The following is a 21,231-nucleotide window of genomic DNA, read 5'->3' as shown; positions in this document are numbered from 1 at the left end:
TCGATTTAGATTCTCTTTTCGCTGTCTACGTCTGTCCTTGGCAGTGGATTTTCTTTTGTGTATCCCGCGGCCTTAATAAAAAAAAAACTCTCCAGCTGTCTCGTTCTGAAGCCGCCTGCAGTCAGATCCCCTCTTCTTTATTAAAGCAAGTTGATGCCTAAGCTGGTCTTAGAAGTGTTTCTGTGGGACATCTCTGTTACGTCTATCATCTTTCAGCTCACAAAAAAGACTCCCTTTTGCAAACACTTGTCCCCCCAGACGGGATAATGCTTTCTACAGGGTAACTGTCGAACCATAAGAGGTCCCTCTATACTGTCCATAGCGGCGTGTTCTGTATGGGAACTTAAGAGACTTTCTTTTCTAATCGCCATGTACATTTAGAACTACAAGAACACGAAAGCAACTTTTCGAATTGGGAGTCTTTATCCGATCCAAAATAAGCAATTTTTTTCCTTAACAAATTATAGAAACGAGCGAGACTCGGTCACTTGGTACTAAAAATATATACATACAAGAATTGCTCGGTTAAGAAAGAGTATAAGAATTAAAATATATTCTGTTTTTTTGGTGACCGGTCATTTCATCCCCGGTCACTTCATCCCCGGTCATTTCGTCCCCTGATCACTTCATCCCCTGGTCAATTCATCCCCCGGTCACTTCATCCCCGGCCATTTCATCCCCAATTAAATATTTTATATTTAAATATGATTATGTAGAATGCTTTTTGACATTTTATGACTTGTTACTAATGCGTTTACAGTGTTTCCTCTTCCACTTTGTTTTCTTAATGAGAAATCTTATATTATATTTTAAATCTGGGTGTGTACTTAGCTATAGGCTTCTATTGGATGTGGGGGTTGTAGTATCATAATATTATCCGGATCGAAGGCCAAGGTTTGGTGGAAGTAGTAAAAAATCATTTGAGAGATAGAAGTGCGATTACAATAATTATGATCATGCCGCTGATAACTTAAGGCCAAGGTGTGGTGCAAGTAGTGGAAATCTTTTGAGAGATAGAAGTGCGATTACAATAATTATGATCATGCCGCTGATAACTTAAGGCCAAGGTGTGGTGCAAGTAGTGGAAATCTTTTGAGAGATAGAAGTGCGATTAGAATAATTATGACCGTGCCGCTGATAACTTATCATCAAAGGCCAAAGTGTGGTGCAAGTAGTGGAAATCTTTTGAGAGATAGAAGTGCGATTACAATAATTATGACCGTGCCGCTGATAACTTATCATCAAAGGCCAAAGTGTGGTGCAAGTAGTGGAAATCTTTTGAGAGATAGAAGTGCGATTACAATAATTATGACCGTGCCGCTGATAACTTATCATCAAAGGCCAAAGTGTGGTGCAAGTAGTGGAAATCTTTTGAGAGATAGAAGTGCGATTACAATAATTATGACCGTGCCGCTGATAACTTATCATCAAAGACCAAGGTGTGGTGAAAGTACGACCATGTTTCAATTTATTTTACTTTTCAATTGCTCTTTCTTGAAAATGGGCGCGTCATTTTTAGCCTTCAAATAAGATTTTTTTTTTCTAATAAAGGCGGAGTTCACCCATCCTCGTGATATCATGTCACATGTATAAGTTTTGCTTTAATTCCTTTTAAACATTAACGTGTTACAATTTTGTCATTTAAATAAAAAATGAATACATTAAATATTGCTCATTTCATGATTTTTTAAATTACAATTTGTTAGATAAAAATGATCAGATGATGAAAATATCAGGGGATGAAATGACCGGGGATGAAGTGACCAGGGGATGAAGTGACCGGGGGATGAAGTGACCAGGGGATGAAGTGACCAGGGGATGAAATGACCGGGGATAAAGTGACCGGGGATGAAGTGACCGGGGATGAAATGACCGGGGATGAAGTGACCGCGGATGAAGTGACCGGGGATGAAATGACCGGGAACCGTTTTTTTGTGTGTAGCGTAGTCCTTGAAAAGCAGGAACATTGTGATAGTGTGTTTGTTTGGGTGACTGTTAGTGCTTTGAGTGTGACTGTGTATGGACAAACTAACTGACCTCTGTTGTTACTATTTAAATGAGTGAACTTTTTTTTTCTTTTTTTTTTGGCTGGTAAAAAGTTTGTTCACGTTATTTCTCCCACACCCAATCTCGGATCAAGCTGAAATTTTGTACAATTATTTCTTTTACCTGAGAAAAAAAAATCAATAAAAAAACAACTAATTAGTTAAATAACTATTGGTAATTAATTATTTAGTTCTGTATCGAACAAGGGAAAGAAATTGTACTGACTGTTGTGGTGGTATAATTTGATTAGTCCCTTAATACATTGCTTTACAGTTTGATACTAATAACAGTGAACTTTAAGAAACTTCTTTGGTACAGTGATTAGTGTGTTGGCTTGAAGAGACATGGGAGCTCTTGAGTTCAAATCCAGGTTGTTCAACTTTAAAATATTTTATTAAACACATTTCAAAAGTAATCAAGGTAATATTCACCTAGATAGCTCTTTCTTCCCCACCCCCTCCCATTCTTTCCCCAGCTGGTCCAGACAAGAGATAGGATCATAGCGTATTCAAAAAGCTAAAAATATGAAATAGTGCTAAACAAAATAATTTTGTTTTAATCGCGTAGATTAACTATTGTTAGTTTAGATGTATTACACATTTGATTACTTGACTGATCCAAACTAATTGATAAAACTACACATAATATCAACTTTGTTTTGTTTTTGAAAGTATTTGATTGTTTGTTGTTCTTGTTTCCATGTTTCGGATGTTCCTTCACGTTTGAAGATTATTTCCACCTAGCCTAAACCTCCCGCAGTACAACGGAGGATGGCAGAGGTCAGGATTTGAACCCGGGACCATCAACCAAAGGACAGTCAAGAGCGCATACCGCACGACCAGGCAGTCATCCTAGGGTCTGTATTTAAGTGTCTTCTTCACATTTATTTTTCTTTTCTTATCGGCTTTTCTTTTTGAATCAAGCCAGAAAGTTCATGCTTCACAACACACCGTTTTCAGAGTATCGATCTTGCACTAAATATGAAGAATCTAAAGTTGAACGGACGTTTTTGTCTTGCAAGATAAACAGCAACTGTTTCTAAGCCAGTAAACTGTACACATTTATGATCAGCGGTTATCGATTTGTTTTCTCCTGAAATGTATGATTTTGTTTACTTTGATACATAGCGTATAGGCTAAGGAGTCCACACATAGAAGAATCAATTACTATAAATGAAAGAATAAAATGTTTATGTACTTCATAATTGGACAAACTTGGCCATTTCTTGGTTGGAATTTCATAAATAGATTTTTTGTTTCGACCGAGAAATTTTATCTAATACACGTCTTTGTCTTACAATATTAGTCATACTTTGCTAAACTATACCAACAGTCAATGTATCTTACAATAAGTATATGTACGTATGAAATGAAATGTTCTCTTTTCTATTATCATTTTTAGTCCTTTTTATCGTAATAAATGCATGGTTTACTAACACTATAAAAATACACAGTAATTTCAATCTTGACATTTCAAAACATTTTTTTAATAAGCCTGCATTATATTCTGTGGGTTATACGCTTTTCTCTCAAATCAGGTGATTTGTTGTATTCCAAAAACAAAGTCTACTAGTTAGACTGTATTCTTAAATATAAGAAAATAAAAAAAAAGAGTTTGTGTTTTCACACAAACTCCAAATGGACTCTATGTGTCCGTTGAATAGTAAACAATGCAGGTCAGGTTTCAATATTTTCACCACAAATATAAAAAGCTAAGAAATTGAATTAATGGATACTGTCACAGTGTCCCGTGCCCAAAACAACATTTAAAATCTAAATCCGCCTCTGTCAGATTAATATTTATCTTATTGCGGAACTTTCCGAAATTATTTTTTTCTTCATAAACCAAACGAATCTTGTAGATACGTCCATAAACTTCGATAGTTTGGATTACAAAGATCCATGTAAGTGTAAGCTAAAATTTGTTGATATATTTAAATTGATTTGAATCATTGATGTAATTGACAATAAAAATTTTTGTAAAACCTTTTAATTGAGTTATTTTATTATATCTTGTTTCGTTATGTCATATTGTTTCGTTAATAAATGTCCGTTGTATTTTAACCTAAACACGAACAATCATTCTCTCTCTCTCTCTCTCTCTCTCTCTGTGTATATATATAGTAATTTTTTTTTATCTCTTTTATTACTTCATTCTTTTACTTTAATGAACACTATTTAATTAATATTTGATTAACCATAAAAACGTATGTAATGCTACGAGTTCTAGTACTTCGGTACATCTAATGAGTTTAGCAATTGACAAAAAAAAACATGGTCTAGATTGAAGAATTTGTGAAAGTCATTTATATAAATGATGATTGTTGAATTAGATCTATATGCTAGAGTTTTAAGTATTGAAATAAGATACGATAATTTGTATTGTTCCAATCAAATGGAAATTCAGTTTGACTACAATTGACCACCTCAGCGTAATAACTGTAACAATAATAATATAGATGCAAATACCAACAACATTCACACACGAAACACATACACACTCACAACCAGCGCTTTATGAATTAGACTTCTATGAACTTCTTGATGACGACAGATGGTCTTGTAACACTCTGACCCGAAAAAGGGATAAAGTTTTTAAATCTTTCTGTTTTAGTCCTAATGAAAGGAGACGAACACTTCGTTCAGACCTGATGTAACAGTGGTTTAATGGGTGCAGGTTGTCTTTGGGAATGGTGTGTGTTTTGGAAAGGCCTCTTTCATGAAAAAGCTCTTCAAGAGATCGTAGCTGTGTTCAATATCAAACAAAATAATTAATCACCAATAATAAATTAACTATTTTTTTTATTGATTCATGTCTTGTCTAGTACAATGAATATTTGTGCAAAGTTTAAACTTGATTCGAGAATGTATGAAAAAACATGTTCGAACTTTTTACAAGACAGAAAGACAGATTAGACACACAGACAGTGTGAGTTGATAAAAGATTTGTAAAAATAAAACTATCGTTTTAGACAGAAGTGGTTTGTCAAAAGTAATTATATAAAACCCGGCAGAAAACTGTTAGGTCACAATTGGGTTTGCATTGCCAACTAAAATACTACACTTCTTAATTTCTTAGACATTAGTCTAAATGGTTCCCGGTCATTTCGTCCCCGGTCATTTAATCTTTGGTCACTTCATCCCCAGTAACTTCATTCCCGGTCATTTCATCCCCTGCTCCTTTCATCCCCTGGTCATTTCATCGTCTGATCCAACACACAATAATTGTAAAAAAAAGTATGAATTAATAATATTTCATTTATTTATTTTTATTTACATGAAAATGAAAAACATTAAATAACAAGGTTACAAAAGACAGTTTGTGTGGAAACACAAACTCAAAATCGGCCCCCGAAGTAAAATGTTTTACATAATTCGGATAATCCTTCAGAGTTGAAGATAGTTTACTTCCTAGTCCAAACCTCCCGCAGGACGACGGGGGATGGGAGCAGGCAGGGTTTGAACCTTCGATCGTCGATAAATCCAAATGACAGTCCAGCGCGCAAACCGCACGACCAGTGGTCCACCCAGGTAGGCTTTAATATTTTCAGAAAGAAAATCCGAATGAAATTATATCAAAGACAAATGAGAGATAAGAATGGAGAAAGAAGGTTAACAGATCTTGTGTAGTGCCCCAACCGCCCCGCAGATCAAAGGATACGTGAAAGTGAATGTAAAGTTAGATGTGAACCTGGCCTAACTAGTTTGTGGTCTATAGGGCAGATGATGTAAAGTTCATCTGTTTTTGTGGCCTACGGTTAACGAGGGTGTCATGTAACCAGCACAACGACCAACCGCCTTTGCTTTTCCCCAACTTATGTCAGGTACCCATTAGAGCTGGGTAGACTCAAAAGTTGAAAATCCCAGTCTTCACCAGGATTCGAACCCGGGACACTCGGTTCGAACTAAATAAGTTAATTGTTTTGAAAAGGCTCAATCTCATATTCGAATCCTCAAAAATAAAATTAAAAAAAATAAAAAATTCCACTACATAGAAAAAATGTTCACAAAAATAATATTTATAAGATTACTATTCGTCTTAAATTAGGTCTAACATATAATGCATATTAATTAGCTTTTTCTTATAAAAAACTGCTTGCATAATTAATTTTAAAAATTAGAATTTTCGCTTTCAGGAAAAAAAAAGTAGCCGTTGCATCAGAACTTTGAAGGGTCTAAAATATTGTGAAGTCGGATTTTCAATATCTCTTCTAGTTTACGAGATCTAAACGGGACAGACGTACAGACGGACAGACATTTCGCACAAAACTAATAGCGTCTTTTCCCCTTTCGGAGGCAGCTAAAAATAGAATTTAATGTCTTTAAAAGTATAAATATTCTAAAATCTATAGATATACAGGTACAAACTGTTTTTTGTGTATTGATCGAATTCAGTAAGATAGGCTATAAATAGTAGATTTGTAATTTCTTAGTCAGTGTTGTATATGTCTTCCTTAAACGTTCATAAATGTCACAATTTGTTATAACGGGTTTAAAACAAAGCGTAACAAAGCCATATGAATCGGTGATATTAAATCAGCTCCAGAGTAGGGTTAAAGTCGGTGTTTATTAGTATAAATATGGCTGCCTGGTCGTGCGGTTTGCGCGCTGGACTGTCGTTCAGACTTATCGATGGTCTCGGGTTCATTCCCTGCCCGCTCCCATCCCCTGTTTTCCTGCGGGAGGTTTGGACTAGGAAGGACACTATCTTCAACCTTGGCCTTTAATCATTACCTCATGCAATATGCACAGGATAATATTGACATCCCTACATAATATGAAAACAATACAACTAAATACACACCGCGTTTTACAACATATCTACTTATTGAAATTATATTATTTCATTTCTCAACAAGAATGAAGAGAGGATGAGGAAAACTATAAACACTATAATAACATGTCAAAAATATCTAAAAGTATTCTAAATAAACATATTTATAAATTAGATGAAATAAGGGCTTAAAGTCAAAGCCTTATCAGCACAAGTAGACAATGACTACGAAAAAATATTTAATTGTGTATGAAATGACCGGGGATGAAGCTTACCGGGGATGAAGTGACCGGGGATGTTTGACAGACTGCTAGCCAGAAGTTTGGTTTAAATATTATATTAGTCAAAGCAAGACATAGCAATGCACCTTACATAACATTAAAGGCCAACCTCTGGAAAGTGTTGACCATTTTTTGTTATCCTGGATTCTTCATCTCCAGCTGGATAAGACATCAACAACTGGATAGCTAAAGCGATGGGCAACATGTCACAGCTACAGAAAAGAGAGTTGGGCAATACCGTACTGACTACCAATACTAAAGCCCTAGTCTCCCGGAACTGTGTGATGCGCACTCTTCTATGCGGTAGAGAAACATGGTCGTCCGACTCTTGGCAGGAGAGAAAGCTCAATATCTTCCACCGATGGTCAAGGCGGATTTTGGAAATGAGGTGGCAAGATAAAATAACAAATGAGTAAATGTTGTAAAGAGCAGGGTGCCAGGAAATCCGCGCTGTTATCAGCAGCAGACGCCTTTTTCTTCTATGATACAGACGTGACTTCAAAAAAGAAGATGATTACGTCCTACGCGTCATGCATTTAGCCATGCATATTAACCAATGACCTAAACTCCGCCAAGTCACTGGTTTTCCTGGCTAGCTCAGGCAACTCATTCCATGCTCTAATAGCGCTGGGGAAGAAGGAGCATTTGTACAAATTTGTCCTAGCATATGGAACGAGGAAAGTGCCTTTATCTTTGTGTATTTCTGAGTATTTTATTAGATTTTGTTTTTGTATTTGAAGATTATGGTACTTAATAATAGTGATAATATATCGCCCAAAATCACACACCCATTTGAGTGAATTACGGAAACAAAAATTATAAAAATTAGATAAAAACAAATAACAATGTTGCAATGTACAGATGCGCAATTCACCACTGATGAGTTCGATAATTTGAAGTTTTCCCAAAAACGAAAACTAACATAACTTTTACCTTGCCTCTACTATATATGCGTGAGAGTGGCTCTTTCATTCACAGATGATACTCATAAGTCTGTGCCAAATATAATATTTTATTTTTTTAAATATTTGCATGAGCTCCTTATATGTTCTTCAACAATAACAAAATTACACAATCATATTTGACTTTGTGATTCCCAAAAACCAATGATCTTGATTCGAAGATTAATGGTTTCTAACCCAATGGTTCTATAATTGCATTACACGGGTCGGCAGACGAATTAATAAGACATTGTGTCGTTGCCTAACAAAAATTGAGACTAAAAATTAAAATTAGATAATTAAATTAGATAATTAAAAAAAAATATTATTTTCATAAGCGCTTGGCTGGTTCAATGGCCAATGAGTCGGCTTGTGCTCTCTAGTTCGAATTCAAGTTGAAGAATTTACGGAAAGCTTCTCCCTCATTCCCCCTATTCTCTCCCCCCCCCTCCAAACTGGTCCACACAAGTTATTGGACCATAGCTCATTCCGAAAGCTAAAAGCATTAAATTGCGCTAAACAAAAACAATGGGTAAAAATATTTCCAATCATACAGACTTATTGTGTGATTACATCTATTCCCTGGATACCAGGACCAGACCTGCTTAAGAATGAGACTTTAAGTTTCGGGCGCCGCTGAGTCCACCCAGCTCTTTGGGTACCTGGCATTAGTTTGGGAAAAGTAAAAGCGGTTGGTCGTTGTGCTGACCACATGTCACCCTCGTTAACCGCAGGCCACAGAAACATATGACCTTTACATCATCTGCCCTACAGGTCCACAAGGTCTTAAAGAGGAACTTTACTTACTTTTACAAGATCTATTACACATTAATTACATGATTTATTAAAATAATTTATACTGTATTTATACTATTACACTTGATATAAACTTTCTTTTTAAAATTTTTTTTTTTTTATATTTTACTTCTTTGCTTTTCTGTTTATATATTTTCATATCTTTGATAAGGTACCTACAGCCAGTTCAACGCAAGAAAATGTTTTATTTGGAAGAAAAATTATTGACATTTTAAAAATGGGAACAAATTAAATCCCACGTTCTGGAATTGAAACAGTGGGTCTCAAAATGAATATATGTAGGCTTGCTTCATATAGACCTGTGGCTAATTTTCATACGCCCATATCATTTCTAAAACTCTCTCATGCGGGATTCAAGTATTCAGGGCATGGCCTTGACATTGTGTGCGAGCACTGTCATAAATCACACTCGCTGATATCGTTGTCGAACGATTTGAGTCCTAGCAGTTCAGACTTGCATAACTTTGGTTGCTCACAGATAGAGAATGTCATCGTTACAACAAATGTTGCCTCGGGAGCTGTATCAGACATTCCACAATCAGACCGGACACGTAATATAACTCACTTTTTAAAAAAATTATTTTATTAAATCTTTTGTTTCGTATAATTGAAATTGTAATCTAAAATTTTTAATTTAATATTTATCAAATGATTACAATTTTGCCGAACTAACAATGACCATTCTTAGATCTACTTGCGTTTACATTTTCTTTGTGTTCTTTTCTCTTGTTCCCTGAGTTATTATCTCACAATTAAAAGATGATTAAGTCATAATGAGGAAGAAAAACAACAGGGTCCTTCCAACAAAAATTTATGTCAATGTCTTTGATTCCGAACATTAAGGATGAGTGATTGTTTCACATGACTAAACAATATCATTTACTTGACATAATGTGACACATCTTATGGAGAGAAAGCCGTTGTCTGACTGGGGGGGGGGGAGTCTGATAAAGTTTTCGTCTTCTGTGCCTGGGCCGATGTCCTGAAAATCACAAATCACAGTCTCTGTCTTCGACAAGGGCTTTTTTTTTTGGGGGGGGGGGCTCAATATGTGTACCACGGCCTTCGTGAAATCTCTCACAAATGTCTCTTTCAGAGGCCAGCAACTGACAGCTAAACTTTCCTCTATGCCGGTGAGGGAAAAATGGCGCCCGAGTTAACGTGAATCTTTTACTACCTGAATATGTTTGTGTTTAAAATTCCGTTGTTTATAAATGTTTCATTATAAGTTTTTAGACTGGACTGAAAGATGACTTATTATACATACAACTCATTAATGGAATTAGTGAAACGACAATTGTAATTTAGTGCTGTCATTAGTGCCATTACATATCTACATGTAACATTTGTGCATCATTTGTCTCTGCACTGTTGTTACAGTAGCACTCGTCTTTAAGTGTTTTACTTAAACTTATGTTCACGCAAATACATTTTTATTTGTTTTTATTTTGAAAAGTTTATCCTCATATACGTGAAGAGGAAACTCTAGGATCACTAGATCTAAGAAGTTACGAAGCTCCTTTTAATCTGGCAGCTCATGTTTCACCACTTGATCAGATACCTTCTCCACTGAATGGTGATACACCATCAGATCTACCATCAGATCCACCATTAAATCCACCATTTTATCCGTTGTACTCCAGTATTCACAAAAGAATTGACAGTTTTCAAAAATGGGGATATTCAAATATTTTAGATCCTAACACATTAGCCCAGGCAGGATTTTTTTATGCAGGTAACATTTATAAAAGTTTTAATGCGCAATGATTTATTTCTTCAGAGTTTCACTTTGTACTCTTCTAATTTCCCAATAATCTTTCTATAACCGAAAAAAAAACAACATTTTTAGTTTGTTCTTCTAGGGTACAGCGATTGTGTGCGTTGCTTTCAGTGTGGATTAGGTTTGAGATCATGGAAGCTGGGAGATGATGTATTAGTGGAGCATACTAAATTCAGACCATCATGTTCTTTGCTTCAGTCCATTTTAGCACGGAGACATATCCAATCTACTGATTCTAGTGTACACAATAATTCAGGTACTTTTAATTATGTCCACCGTTTGATAAAATCTTTCGTTATTTTTTTAAATAGTTTTTTTTTTTTATGTGTGTTTTTTTTTAATCTTAGACTTTTAATCTTTTTAATCATATCTGAATATTTCGAGATACAGTATATCCTATACTCTTAAGCGAGCAATTCTTGTATGTATGTATGTATGTATATATATTTATATATATATATTATTTCAAAAACGGCTCTAACGATTTTCTTTAAAATTTCAAGGTATGTGCATATTAGTGAGAAAACAATTCTCAACTCATTGGCCACATAGGGAAAACTCGAGGTCGACCGTTATATCGGTTTGAAAATGCCTCATTATCGAAAAATTAATTTTGGCTAGAATGTTTTATGAATGAAAATTTTCCATGACGTAAACGGGAAAAACGTACACTAAAATATTTCTTTGCAAACAAGAACGAGTTTTAAAGAACCATTAGACCTAATTAAACATTTGCGCACCATCTTATTGTGGATTGATTTATTATAGAACTATGAAAGAAAAGTAATGAAATTAAATGTGCCGATGTATGATTAGTTATTGTGTTTTAAGTGCTTAATAAATTGTTTACTCTTTAATTGCGTAGAGTGGTGTAGATACCTTTTACATTGTTGTTTATTTTGCTGGTGACCTCCAGCTGTCTCGTTCTGTGCTATCTTCTATGTCAGCTAAGGCAAGTTGGCGCCTAAACTGGTCTTTTAAGCGTTACGGTGTTACGTCGACCACTTTTTAGCTCACCAAAAAAGACTGCCTTTGGCATACGTTCGTCTGAGATTCGTCTCCCATACAGGATACTGCTCTGTCCTGCGTAACTGTCGGACTTAAAGAATTCTATCTATACAAAGGACGCGGATACACATTTGAGACCAAACTAAAATCTGCTGCCGATGACAGACGCAGACGCTAAAAGAAAATCTTAATCGATCACCGCGGACAATGGTTATGCTTGCCCTGTCTGTGGCAAAATATGTAGGTCACAGCTGCAATCCTCATTGATTTTCGGACTCGAAGACAAGCCTTATTATTATTTTGCTGGTGAGTTATTACCATGTGTTCATGCTTCGGTGTCTACTGTCCTGTACCAAAACAAAGGAAATGGTCATAATACAGCTTCTCTGCGCCTTACTTGCTCACACTAAACATGATATCCATCTAGCGGTCAACGAGTTTGCGTACGCTGCAGCCTCTTTTGATTTAATTATAAACCTCGGTAAAAAGCTTGGAGTTAGGGCGTGTTGACGGAAGGCCCAGGAGAGATCTGAATGGAGAGATCTGTAAAAGCAGGCCATATCCCTCCACGGGCTGTAGCACCACTGGGATGGATGGATGGATGACAAAAGCCGGTATGAACTTCTTATAGTCCGACAGTCAGGCTGGACAGGGTACGTATCCTGTATGGGGGACGAACATATTTTTCGGCGTAACAGAGGTGCCCCACGGAAACGTTTCTTTAGAAAACTAATGCAATGATTTAAGTCTATTAATAAAAAATTTGCCATTTTACTTTGTCACAAAGTGCCTGTTTTACCCTATAACGTAGAGATTTGCGTCACTTGATGTTTCGTACTAAAGCCATAATGAATATATACTAATTCCATAATTAAATGTCTGAACGTTACCATCTGAGAAGTAACACTGCAAAGACTTTCTTCCAAGCCAATAATAGTAGGCCTACAATAGTTTTACGCAAAAGATGGATTGTAAAACTATAAGACGGATGTGAGATGTGGTTGGTCTAGAGTCTAGACTATAGGAGGACTTAAGAGACTTTATATTTAATCGCCATGTGCAATTACATTTAGAACTAACATAACACTAAAGCAACTCTTCAGATTAGTAGTCTTTATCTGATCGTTCATTTTCGTAATTACAACAATAGCCCAATAGTTTTACGCGAAAGAAGCAATGTAAAACGTTAAGACGTGAGCTGTGGTTTTCTATAGGCCTACTGTTGGGGGGACTTTCTATTCAAATCGCCATGTACAATTACATTGAGAACTGACAGAACGAAAAAGCAACTCTTTGGATTGAGTCTTTACCCGATCGTTCATTTTCGTAATTACAACAATATTCCCAAAATTACTTCGGGTATATATCCTTCCTTCACAAATTATTCATCCGAGCGAGGCTCGGTCACCTGATATTATATATATATATATATATATATATATAAAATATATATATATAACTCTGTGTGTGTGTGTGTGTGTGAGTGAGTGTAGTGAAATATTTGTGGCATTTTACGTTTCGAGAAAACCTTTGCAACTTCTGGTGTGAGTAAATAGGCCAATCCTTGATACACAGGGTTTTATAGTCATATATTCTTAACTACAAACTTTAAAGCGGCGACCTATAAAGGGGAATATTTCAGATTATACCATCACATCAGTCAAATGCAATTTGTTTCCCTTGTTTGAGATATAAAACACAATAATTAATCGCCATTAGTTAATCATCTAATTTCTTATTGTCTTTATTGATTCTAGTGTTGTCAGGTAAAAGAAATAATTGTGCCAAATTTCCTCTTGATCCGAGATTGTGGGAGAAATAACTTTTTTACCAGACAGACAGACAATCGGGAAATGACTATTGTTCCACTAATTTTATGACACCAAGACCAGGGAATCAACTATGGTCGCAATGTTATCGCCCACGCAGCAGTTCCTTCCTTTCAACGCTATAATGTGTCTAAGCAGTGTTACCCAAACTGTGGTCCGCGGAACCTCAGTGTTCCGCGAGGCCTGAGCAGATTTCCACGAACTACTGGAATAATTAACTAGTGGCCACCACGTGAATTAAAATAAAATCCGCAAAGTCACTGCCACATATTTCAATAATGCAGGGTTTAAATCCCTTTTTCTATTTGAAACAAAGTTAATCAATTACCACTAATCGATTGACTAATTGGTAAATTTTTTGATTGGTTAATGTATTGTCATCAATTATGAAAAATTGCAAAATTTCAACTTGTGGGAGAAATAGCAAACAAAGTGTACAGCATTTGCACCAGACAGACAGATAGACAGACGAAGTGTGAGTTAATACAAAACTTTGTAAAAATAAAATGTACATTTTGTATATTTAGAGGTGGAGTCGAGAGAGAACGTGAACGAGAACATAGCCAAAGTAACGGCCACTGAGTTTGGCCCGACTGAAGCGACATCATGCACACCTCTAAATGAACGAAACATTAATCTAGGTTGGTTCATTTCTTTTTGAATAAAATGTTTGTTATTAGATATGGTACTATAATGTAGCCACATTCTGTGCTTTGATGCAACTTCACAGCATATTTCCTTTGAACTGTTTCTATGATCTAGTAGTACTATAAAGATATATACAAACGTAAATACATTCTCTTTTCTCTCTAACGTCTCTCTCTCTCTCTCTCTCTCTACCTTCTCCTTCAATCTTTTCTCTCCCTCTCTCTGTCTACCTTCTCCTTCAATCTTTTCTCTCCCTCTCTCTGTCTACCTTCTCCCTGACTCTCTTTCTTCCATCTCTTTCTCTATGTACCTACTCTCTCTATCTATAACTTCTCCCCCGTCATTCTCTACACTTTCCCTGTCTCCCTCTCTCTCTCTCTCTACTTTCTCCCTATCCATCCATCTGTGTCTTCTCTTTTATCTCTCTTTTTACCTTTAGATTTTTTGAATTGCTAAATAATCTTTAAAAAAACATTCAGTAAATTAAGCATGATCAGAGTAAATAGAACCAGGATGGCTGCCTGGTCGTGCGGTTTGCGCGCTGGACTGTCGTTCGGATTTATCGATGGTCGAGGGTTCAAACCCTGCCCGCTCCCATCCCCCGTCGTCCTGCGGGAGGTTTGGACTTGGAAGTAAATTGTCTTCAACTCTGAAGGAACATCCGAAACATGTAAAAACAAAACAAAACAAAATAATTACATTTCACTGAGTGAACAGAGTATCATTGTGTTGCCGAGGAATAGTTTTATTTCAATTCGACACTTCTTGAGTCTTTGTTTCTGTTCCACAAGCCTATTACTTACATATCTCCACCTCTGCATTGTTCAATATCGCAAGGCAAAAAGTTTATTAGAAATTTAGAAATGTTTAATGTTATATGATCTTTTAATACCACCTTAAAAAACAAATCAGACCTAACGAAAAGAAAATGGATTAATTTATAAATACAGATAGGCATACTCGTAAATATAAGTAGCGAACGTTGATAGCCTCCCATAGCAGCGGGCCAGTGTAGAATGTGGTCGAGGAGGAATCTCTGTCGTCGGATGTTATAGGGATATAATTAAACCTATTTTGAGCGGCAGCCGCACTTAAGACTACATCTTATTCTGTAATCTCTTTCTGCTGAGCGTGAATGGAGACTCAATCTGTACTATTTATGTGTGTAACATAATTTCTTGATTCTTGTCAAGTGCAAGAGAGGGGTTTAGTTGAGAGAGCATCTACAAGGGAGCTCACTGACCAAGAAATCAGTGACACTGAACCATCTTACAGCGGATTATCTACGTCTCCAGCAGGTACTTTTGTTTAGTCAACAATAAAGATACTATTTACAATTACCTATAGTCTAAGAATCCAAATATACGATTATCAATAGGTTTAAACAACTTTTCTGTTCAACAAATAATTGAATTAAATACTCTAACTTTAACGTTGCTGTCTGTACCATGCCTGGCCTTAAATGGTGCGGTCAGCAGGTGTAGCTCCCCATTCGCCCCATTATGGTAAACGATAAACTATTGCGCTGACCACCTCACACTCATATTCACTATTGGCTTTATCTCGCATTTTTATTTTAAATCATTTACGCGATAGTCCAAATTATAAAAAATGCTACATTGGCCTACAATATGTGATCTATGATGAAAAACATTGTATTCGATTTTCGATATGAGTTAAAGCATTATGTGTTTTTTTTTTTAATTGTCAATACCGAAATTCACATCTAGCCAATTTCTAAACATAGATTTTCCTTTGTGGCGTACAATTGATAGTTACCTTTTAGGAGTATCTGTTGAACAGAGAAAAGGAAATGTTTATAAGCAAAGCTTTACAAATAATAATAATAAAAATAATAATAATAATAATAATAATAAAACTTGTCTTCGAGTCCTAAGATTAATGAAGAATGCAGTATTTCCCGTGGCTACGCAGCCCCAGCTGTGACCTACACATTTTTCCACAACTACATATTTACAAATAGTACGTTTATATTTGTGCAATTTTTAGCACTGCAAAGTAAAATACAATTTTCTAAACTTTGCCATTTGTAGCTTTTTTTTAAAATTTAGTGATAGCAGCATTGTTCCATTGTACGTCCTTGACATTGTTCCATTGTACGTCCTTGACATTGTTCCATTGTACGTCCTTGACATTGTTCCATGGCACGTCCTTGACATTGTTTAGTCTATCGTGAAAATCTACACATCACAAGTTTTAGTATCATAGAAATCGATAAAGAAAACAACACACACTCGTGATTGATTGCAAATGTAGAAATAATTTTAACTCTTTCAGCCCCAAGCCAGATTGACTATTCTAATCAGATGGCGAGGAGAGAAAGTTTCAACAGTTGGTCAGGTCAATGTCCTTTGAATCCGGATGTTTTGAGTCTTTTCTATTATTTTATAGGTAATTCAATGTTTCTAAATACTTTATATTTGGTAACCATTAAAATAGGAGGCACGATCTATTTATAGACAGAACATAAAACTACATGAGGAATCTTTCCTGCGTTGTGGGCTAATATCATTTGATTTCACTTCTTACTAATTATTACTGTACATTAGCCACAGAACATTAAAAAATAGAAATATACTTAATAACTAAGTTCACTTGTATACAATGACACTTTATTTCTCACTGGGAAATCCGTCCAGTCTTCCTAAAACGTCGCTATCTCTAACTACTATTCAAAACAGCCTGCTTCTAGATGTTGGTCTCTAGTTCGCCTAGTCTACTACGTCATTAGTCTGTCTGACTACGTCACTACTTTTACCGTCGCTAAAAACAATGCACAATACATTTATCTAACAAAACTATCCTACTCTCTAATCTAGTACATAACACCTGAATCAGCCAGGAAAAACAATGACTTAGTAGAGTTGATATCTCCGATGTACAAGCATGACCAGATTGACGCATGGCTTTTTATCTGAAGGAACGACTCTAATTAATAAATAGATATGATTTTTCAGTTATTTTTATCTCATAAAACCATCAATGCCTCTATAGAAAAATCATCTATGTTTAAGGTATTAGGAAGCTACCTATTTATCATGGTGCATTTTTTGGTTGGAGTGTGGAATGGGGTTGAGAGTTCGGACTTCGAAAGTAATGTTTTAAAAAAAAAATAACAATGTTAAAGTCATATAGTGTCTAGCCTTCATTTTATTTACAAATTAAAAAAAAAAGTCTTCCTTTTCTTATTCTATTGTTTCCATTACGAGATAGGTGCCCCTCCAAGAGAAGCTGTCAACCAGGTTATTAATAAGAGGAGATCGTGCAGACAAATTGTGTGTATGCTCTTACCTAAATCAAGCTTCAATGAAAATGCACTATACAGCATGTATCAATCTAAAAACGTGTCATATTTGTAAAGAAAGCGTGCACTTGTGAATTGAATCTTAATTTTCCGATTTACATATATTTAACAAGTATATTTTGTTAAACCTTTTAATTTTATATTTATGAAATGTTAAGATCTCATTATATGTTTAGACTATGGGCGGCTGCACTGTCTCGTACTATCGTACACATTTGGCCTTAAGTAAATCAAAAGCATCGACAGAATTTGACCCCCGCAACTGTCCAAGGTCGATCGTTAGAGAAGACCTGAACACTGACCTGCGACGTCGAAACCTGTGGGCATTTTGGACCAATAGCTCGTTGCCACATCAAAGGTCCGACGTTATAAACTGTGACGTGGTTATGCGCTTTTGGTCTAAACTCCCTCACAGGTTGCGACGTCGCAGGTCAGTGTTTAGGAATTCTGTAACGATTGGTCTTTCCAGCTGTGGAACACTAAACATCACATTTATGTTGTCCCCTGATGTAACAGAACGATATTAGTTTCGATGTTACCCTTTTATTGACAAGCCAGACTAAGTTGAAACACCATTCTTATGTTACCATTCTTATGTTACCATTCTTATGTTACCATTCTTATGTTACCATTCTTATGTTACCATTCTTATGTTACCATTCTTATGTTACCATTCTTATCTTACCATTCTTATGTTACCATTCTTATGTTACCATTCTTATGTTACCATTCTTATGTTACCATTCTTATGTTACCATTCTTATGTTACCATTCTTATCTTACCATTCTTATGTTACCATTCTTATGTTACCATTCTTATGTTACCATTCTTATCTTACCATTCTTATGTTACCATTCTTATGTTACCATTCTTATGTTACCATTCTTATGTTACCATTCTTATGTTACCATTCTTATGTTACCATTCTTATGTTACCAATGACTATTTTTATTTGTGTCCAACCCCAGGCCCTGACTTTTGCTTTAAATGCTGGCGATGTAAGATAGTGATTCACATTAATGGAGATGAAGAAGGTCTTCATCGGCTCAGGCTCGAGCTAAATGAAGGTCGACCTATCTGTTGCCTTTGCTACCACAGGCTACCTCGCTTATCGTCTCAATGTAAGAGTTAACACATTATATTCTGTAGTATAAGACAGTGTTTCTCAAACTATTTCCCGCGTAACGCTAGTGCTCGACGAGGCCTGAATAGGAGTTTTACAAATTACTGGAATAATTAACTAGTTGGTCACCACGTGAATTAATCTCTCTAAAAAAATAAGCAAAGTGTTCCAGTAAATACTCAGAATGTGCGAAGTGTACCGTTGAGTAAACAGTTTGGAAACACTGGTATAAGGCATTGTCTTTAAGTCTGAAGATTGTGGGAGAGTGTAGGTATTCGCATGGCTTTTTAAAACCCTGTTTGATCTACTTAATTTACCAAAGTTTATAGACATAGTCATTGTCTGCCGGGGGTCAACTTAGACTCTCTTATTAATATTCAAAAAATCAAGCAGATATCGGAAAGTAATTATACAAATATTTAGCCAAATTTATGAAATGCGTTGTAAAAATGTTGAGCAGATATACGAAAGTGTGTATAAATACTTAGCAACTGGGCCGGATTTAAATATGTGGAGATCCCGGGGCAGAATTTTTGTGGAGGCATCTACACTTTTTCCAAAAGCTTTAATAAAATCCACTTATTAATAAAAACCTGTAAAAGATAAGCAGTGTAACACAACTATAAGCCCAGAAAAAACTAAATGAATAGATGGTTGGACTATTTTTAGAAGTTATTGAAAAGACCTGCATCTCCAACCCCCCTGACATAGAGCCAACCATTTGTGATCTTCCAATAAACTGTGATAAGCCTTCAAGCGTTTAACGAGGTGCTTGAAATGACCTCATAACAAATTAATGTTAAAGAACATCCTTTAAACTGGATTTCTATTCATGTGTATTTAAATGACAACAGCTATTGTTCGCTCGTCGTACCTTCCATTAGTTATGATACCCGGTTAAAAAATAAATCATCGCCCAACGTTCATCGTAAGCCACGAGTTTTGTGTGTATGTTAGTCAAGACCAGGGTTTCCCAAAGTGGGGTACGCGTACTCCTAGGGCTACGGGAAGACTTTGAAGCGGGTGCGTGTTACACCTCATTAACTATACTGATTTTTTTTTTAATACTCATTTATTATGTTCTGTTAATCCATAAAAGTGTGGTGGGGGGAAGGGCGAGGGGTACTTAGCATTACAAAAATTATAAAAGGGGTACACATAGGCCAAAAGTTTGGGAAACACTGGTCTAGACAAAAAAGATACATCCTATAGCTTTGTTGTTGTTTGTGAACTTTCATTTCATTATATTAAACCTTTTTTTTTTTTTGTCCAGCAGGCGTTGTTTCTCAAGTCGACGACAGAGGAGAGGATGAAGACCTGTCAGAAGAAACCTGATTCTCTAGTAACAAAAGACAATCGTACTTTTGCTAAATAGCGTTGCATAGAATCACTGAATATCAGAGTTTGGGGAAAATACTTCATTGTAACAGTCTCTGCGAATAGGCTGTTAGGACTGTAGTCTTTTATTTGTAACTTTCAGAATGTGAAAGAAGAACCTTTTCCCATTTTGTATATTCCGTGAAAAGAAGACACTAATTCTTCTATTGAATGTCTTCACTGAAAATGCAATAGATAAGAACAAGAGCTCATTCTATCAGCCCTAAAAGGCAATATAAAGCTATGTGGCTGTAGATACTCGGTTGATGTGTTGTAACTCTAAACTCTAAAGTTATTCAACCGTTGTAAGAGGATTAAGTTCCTAATGCCGAACTTGACTCAAACTTGAACAAACAAAAACTGAATGTAACTTTAATTGACAAATAGACGCAGATTCAAATGCAATGTAGATATAAGAAAAATTATACCTGAAATAGTGACCATTTAGACAAAATGCAACTCCCTAAATACTAAAACTACAGTCTGTCTTTAGTTTTCAGCATGACTCTCACATTTTAATTTCCACTCCCCTATTAAAACTTTTAACTTCGATAGACTTCCACGTCTTTCCATCAGAGTCTATTCAGCTATTACAAAGGAATCATCCGCCACAGTTTTATTAATGCTTACATCAAAACACACACACGCACACACTCCAGCGGCTATTTAATACCAAGCTAATTATCAACAAATACTTTCCTTATGTAATATTTTGCCATAATAAAAATAAATAAAACATATTTAAAAATTCCTTATGGTCTTGTCTTAGCATTTGTTTATTACGCTGTTCATTTTTATATATAACGAGGTATTCTCTTCATTATTCAGATTTTAATATTTAATGTTAAATAGTAATATAAAACATAAAAAAAAACTATTCCTACTTTAAATGTAACATGTTTAAAAAATGTTTTCAGAAGATAATTACTTGCTACGCGCATGCGCATGTTATTTATTACGGCTGTTGAAAAGTTCTAAGCAAAGTATAATTCTTTTTGAAACAATGCTTATCTAATATGAAGAACTCAATACTTTAAGATTACTTTCCCTTTTTGATACCAAACACAATTAATTAATTACTACCAATTGATTTTTTTTTTTAGTTATTCGTGTTTTGTTAGGGACATCGCATAATGAGCCGGGTTTCAACTTGATCCGAGAATTAAAATTTGAAGAAATAACGTGTTCAAAATCTGTACCAGAGACAGACAGAGTGGGTTGATATAAGTTTGGTAAAAATGTTGAAATGCGTATATTACTATGGTGATATTTTGGCTCTAGAA

General features: G+C 35.5%; 1 protein-coding gene across 6 annotated transcripts in view; it reads left to right on the top strand.

Moving 5' to 3' along the window:
* LOC106065696 (baculoviral IAP repeat-containing protein 2-like) overlaps positions 1-20,699 on the top strand; it is a 28,051-nt gene extending 7,352 nt beyond the window's left edge. For 2 of the 6 annotated variants that reach the window (XM_056034038.1, XM_056034036.1), the window contains exons 3-9: positions 10,314-10,592; positions 10,720-10,893; positions 14,002-14,115; positions 15,316-15,420; positions 16,421-16,534; positions 18,417-18,569; positions 19,845-20,699. In XM_056034038.1, the coding sequence (XP_055890013.1) occupies positions 10,314-10,592; positions 10,720-10,893; positions 14,002-14,115; positions 15,316-15,420; positions 16,421-16,534; positions 18,417-18,569; positions 19,845-19,906 (1,001 nt within the window). In that variant the 3' untranslated portion in view covers positions 19,907-20,699. Of the gene's footprint in view, positions 1-2,774; positions 3,950-9,008; positions 9,409-10,313; positions 10,593-10,719; positions 10,894-14,001; positions 14,116-15,315; positions 15,421-16,420; positions 16,535-18,416; positions 18,570-19,844 lie in introns of all 6 variants that reach the window. The other 4 variants (XM_056034035.1, XM_056034033.1, XM_056034034.1 and 1 more) reach the window with 4 other exon arrangements.
* Positions 20,700-21,231: the final 532 nt, after the last annotated feature.

The sequence above is a fragment of the Biomphalaria glabrata genome, chromosome 6 (assembly GCF_947242115.1).
Source record: "Biomphalaria glabrata chromosome 6, xgBioGlab47.1, whole genome shotgun sequence".
Classification (NCBI taxonomy): Eukaryota; Metazoa; Mollusca; class Gastropoda; family Planorbidae; genus Biomphalaria; species Biomphalaria glabrata.
This window is presented reverse-complemented; position numbering and strand designations above follow the sequence as displayed.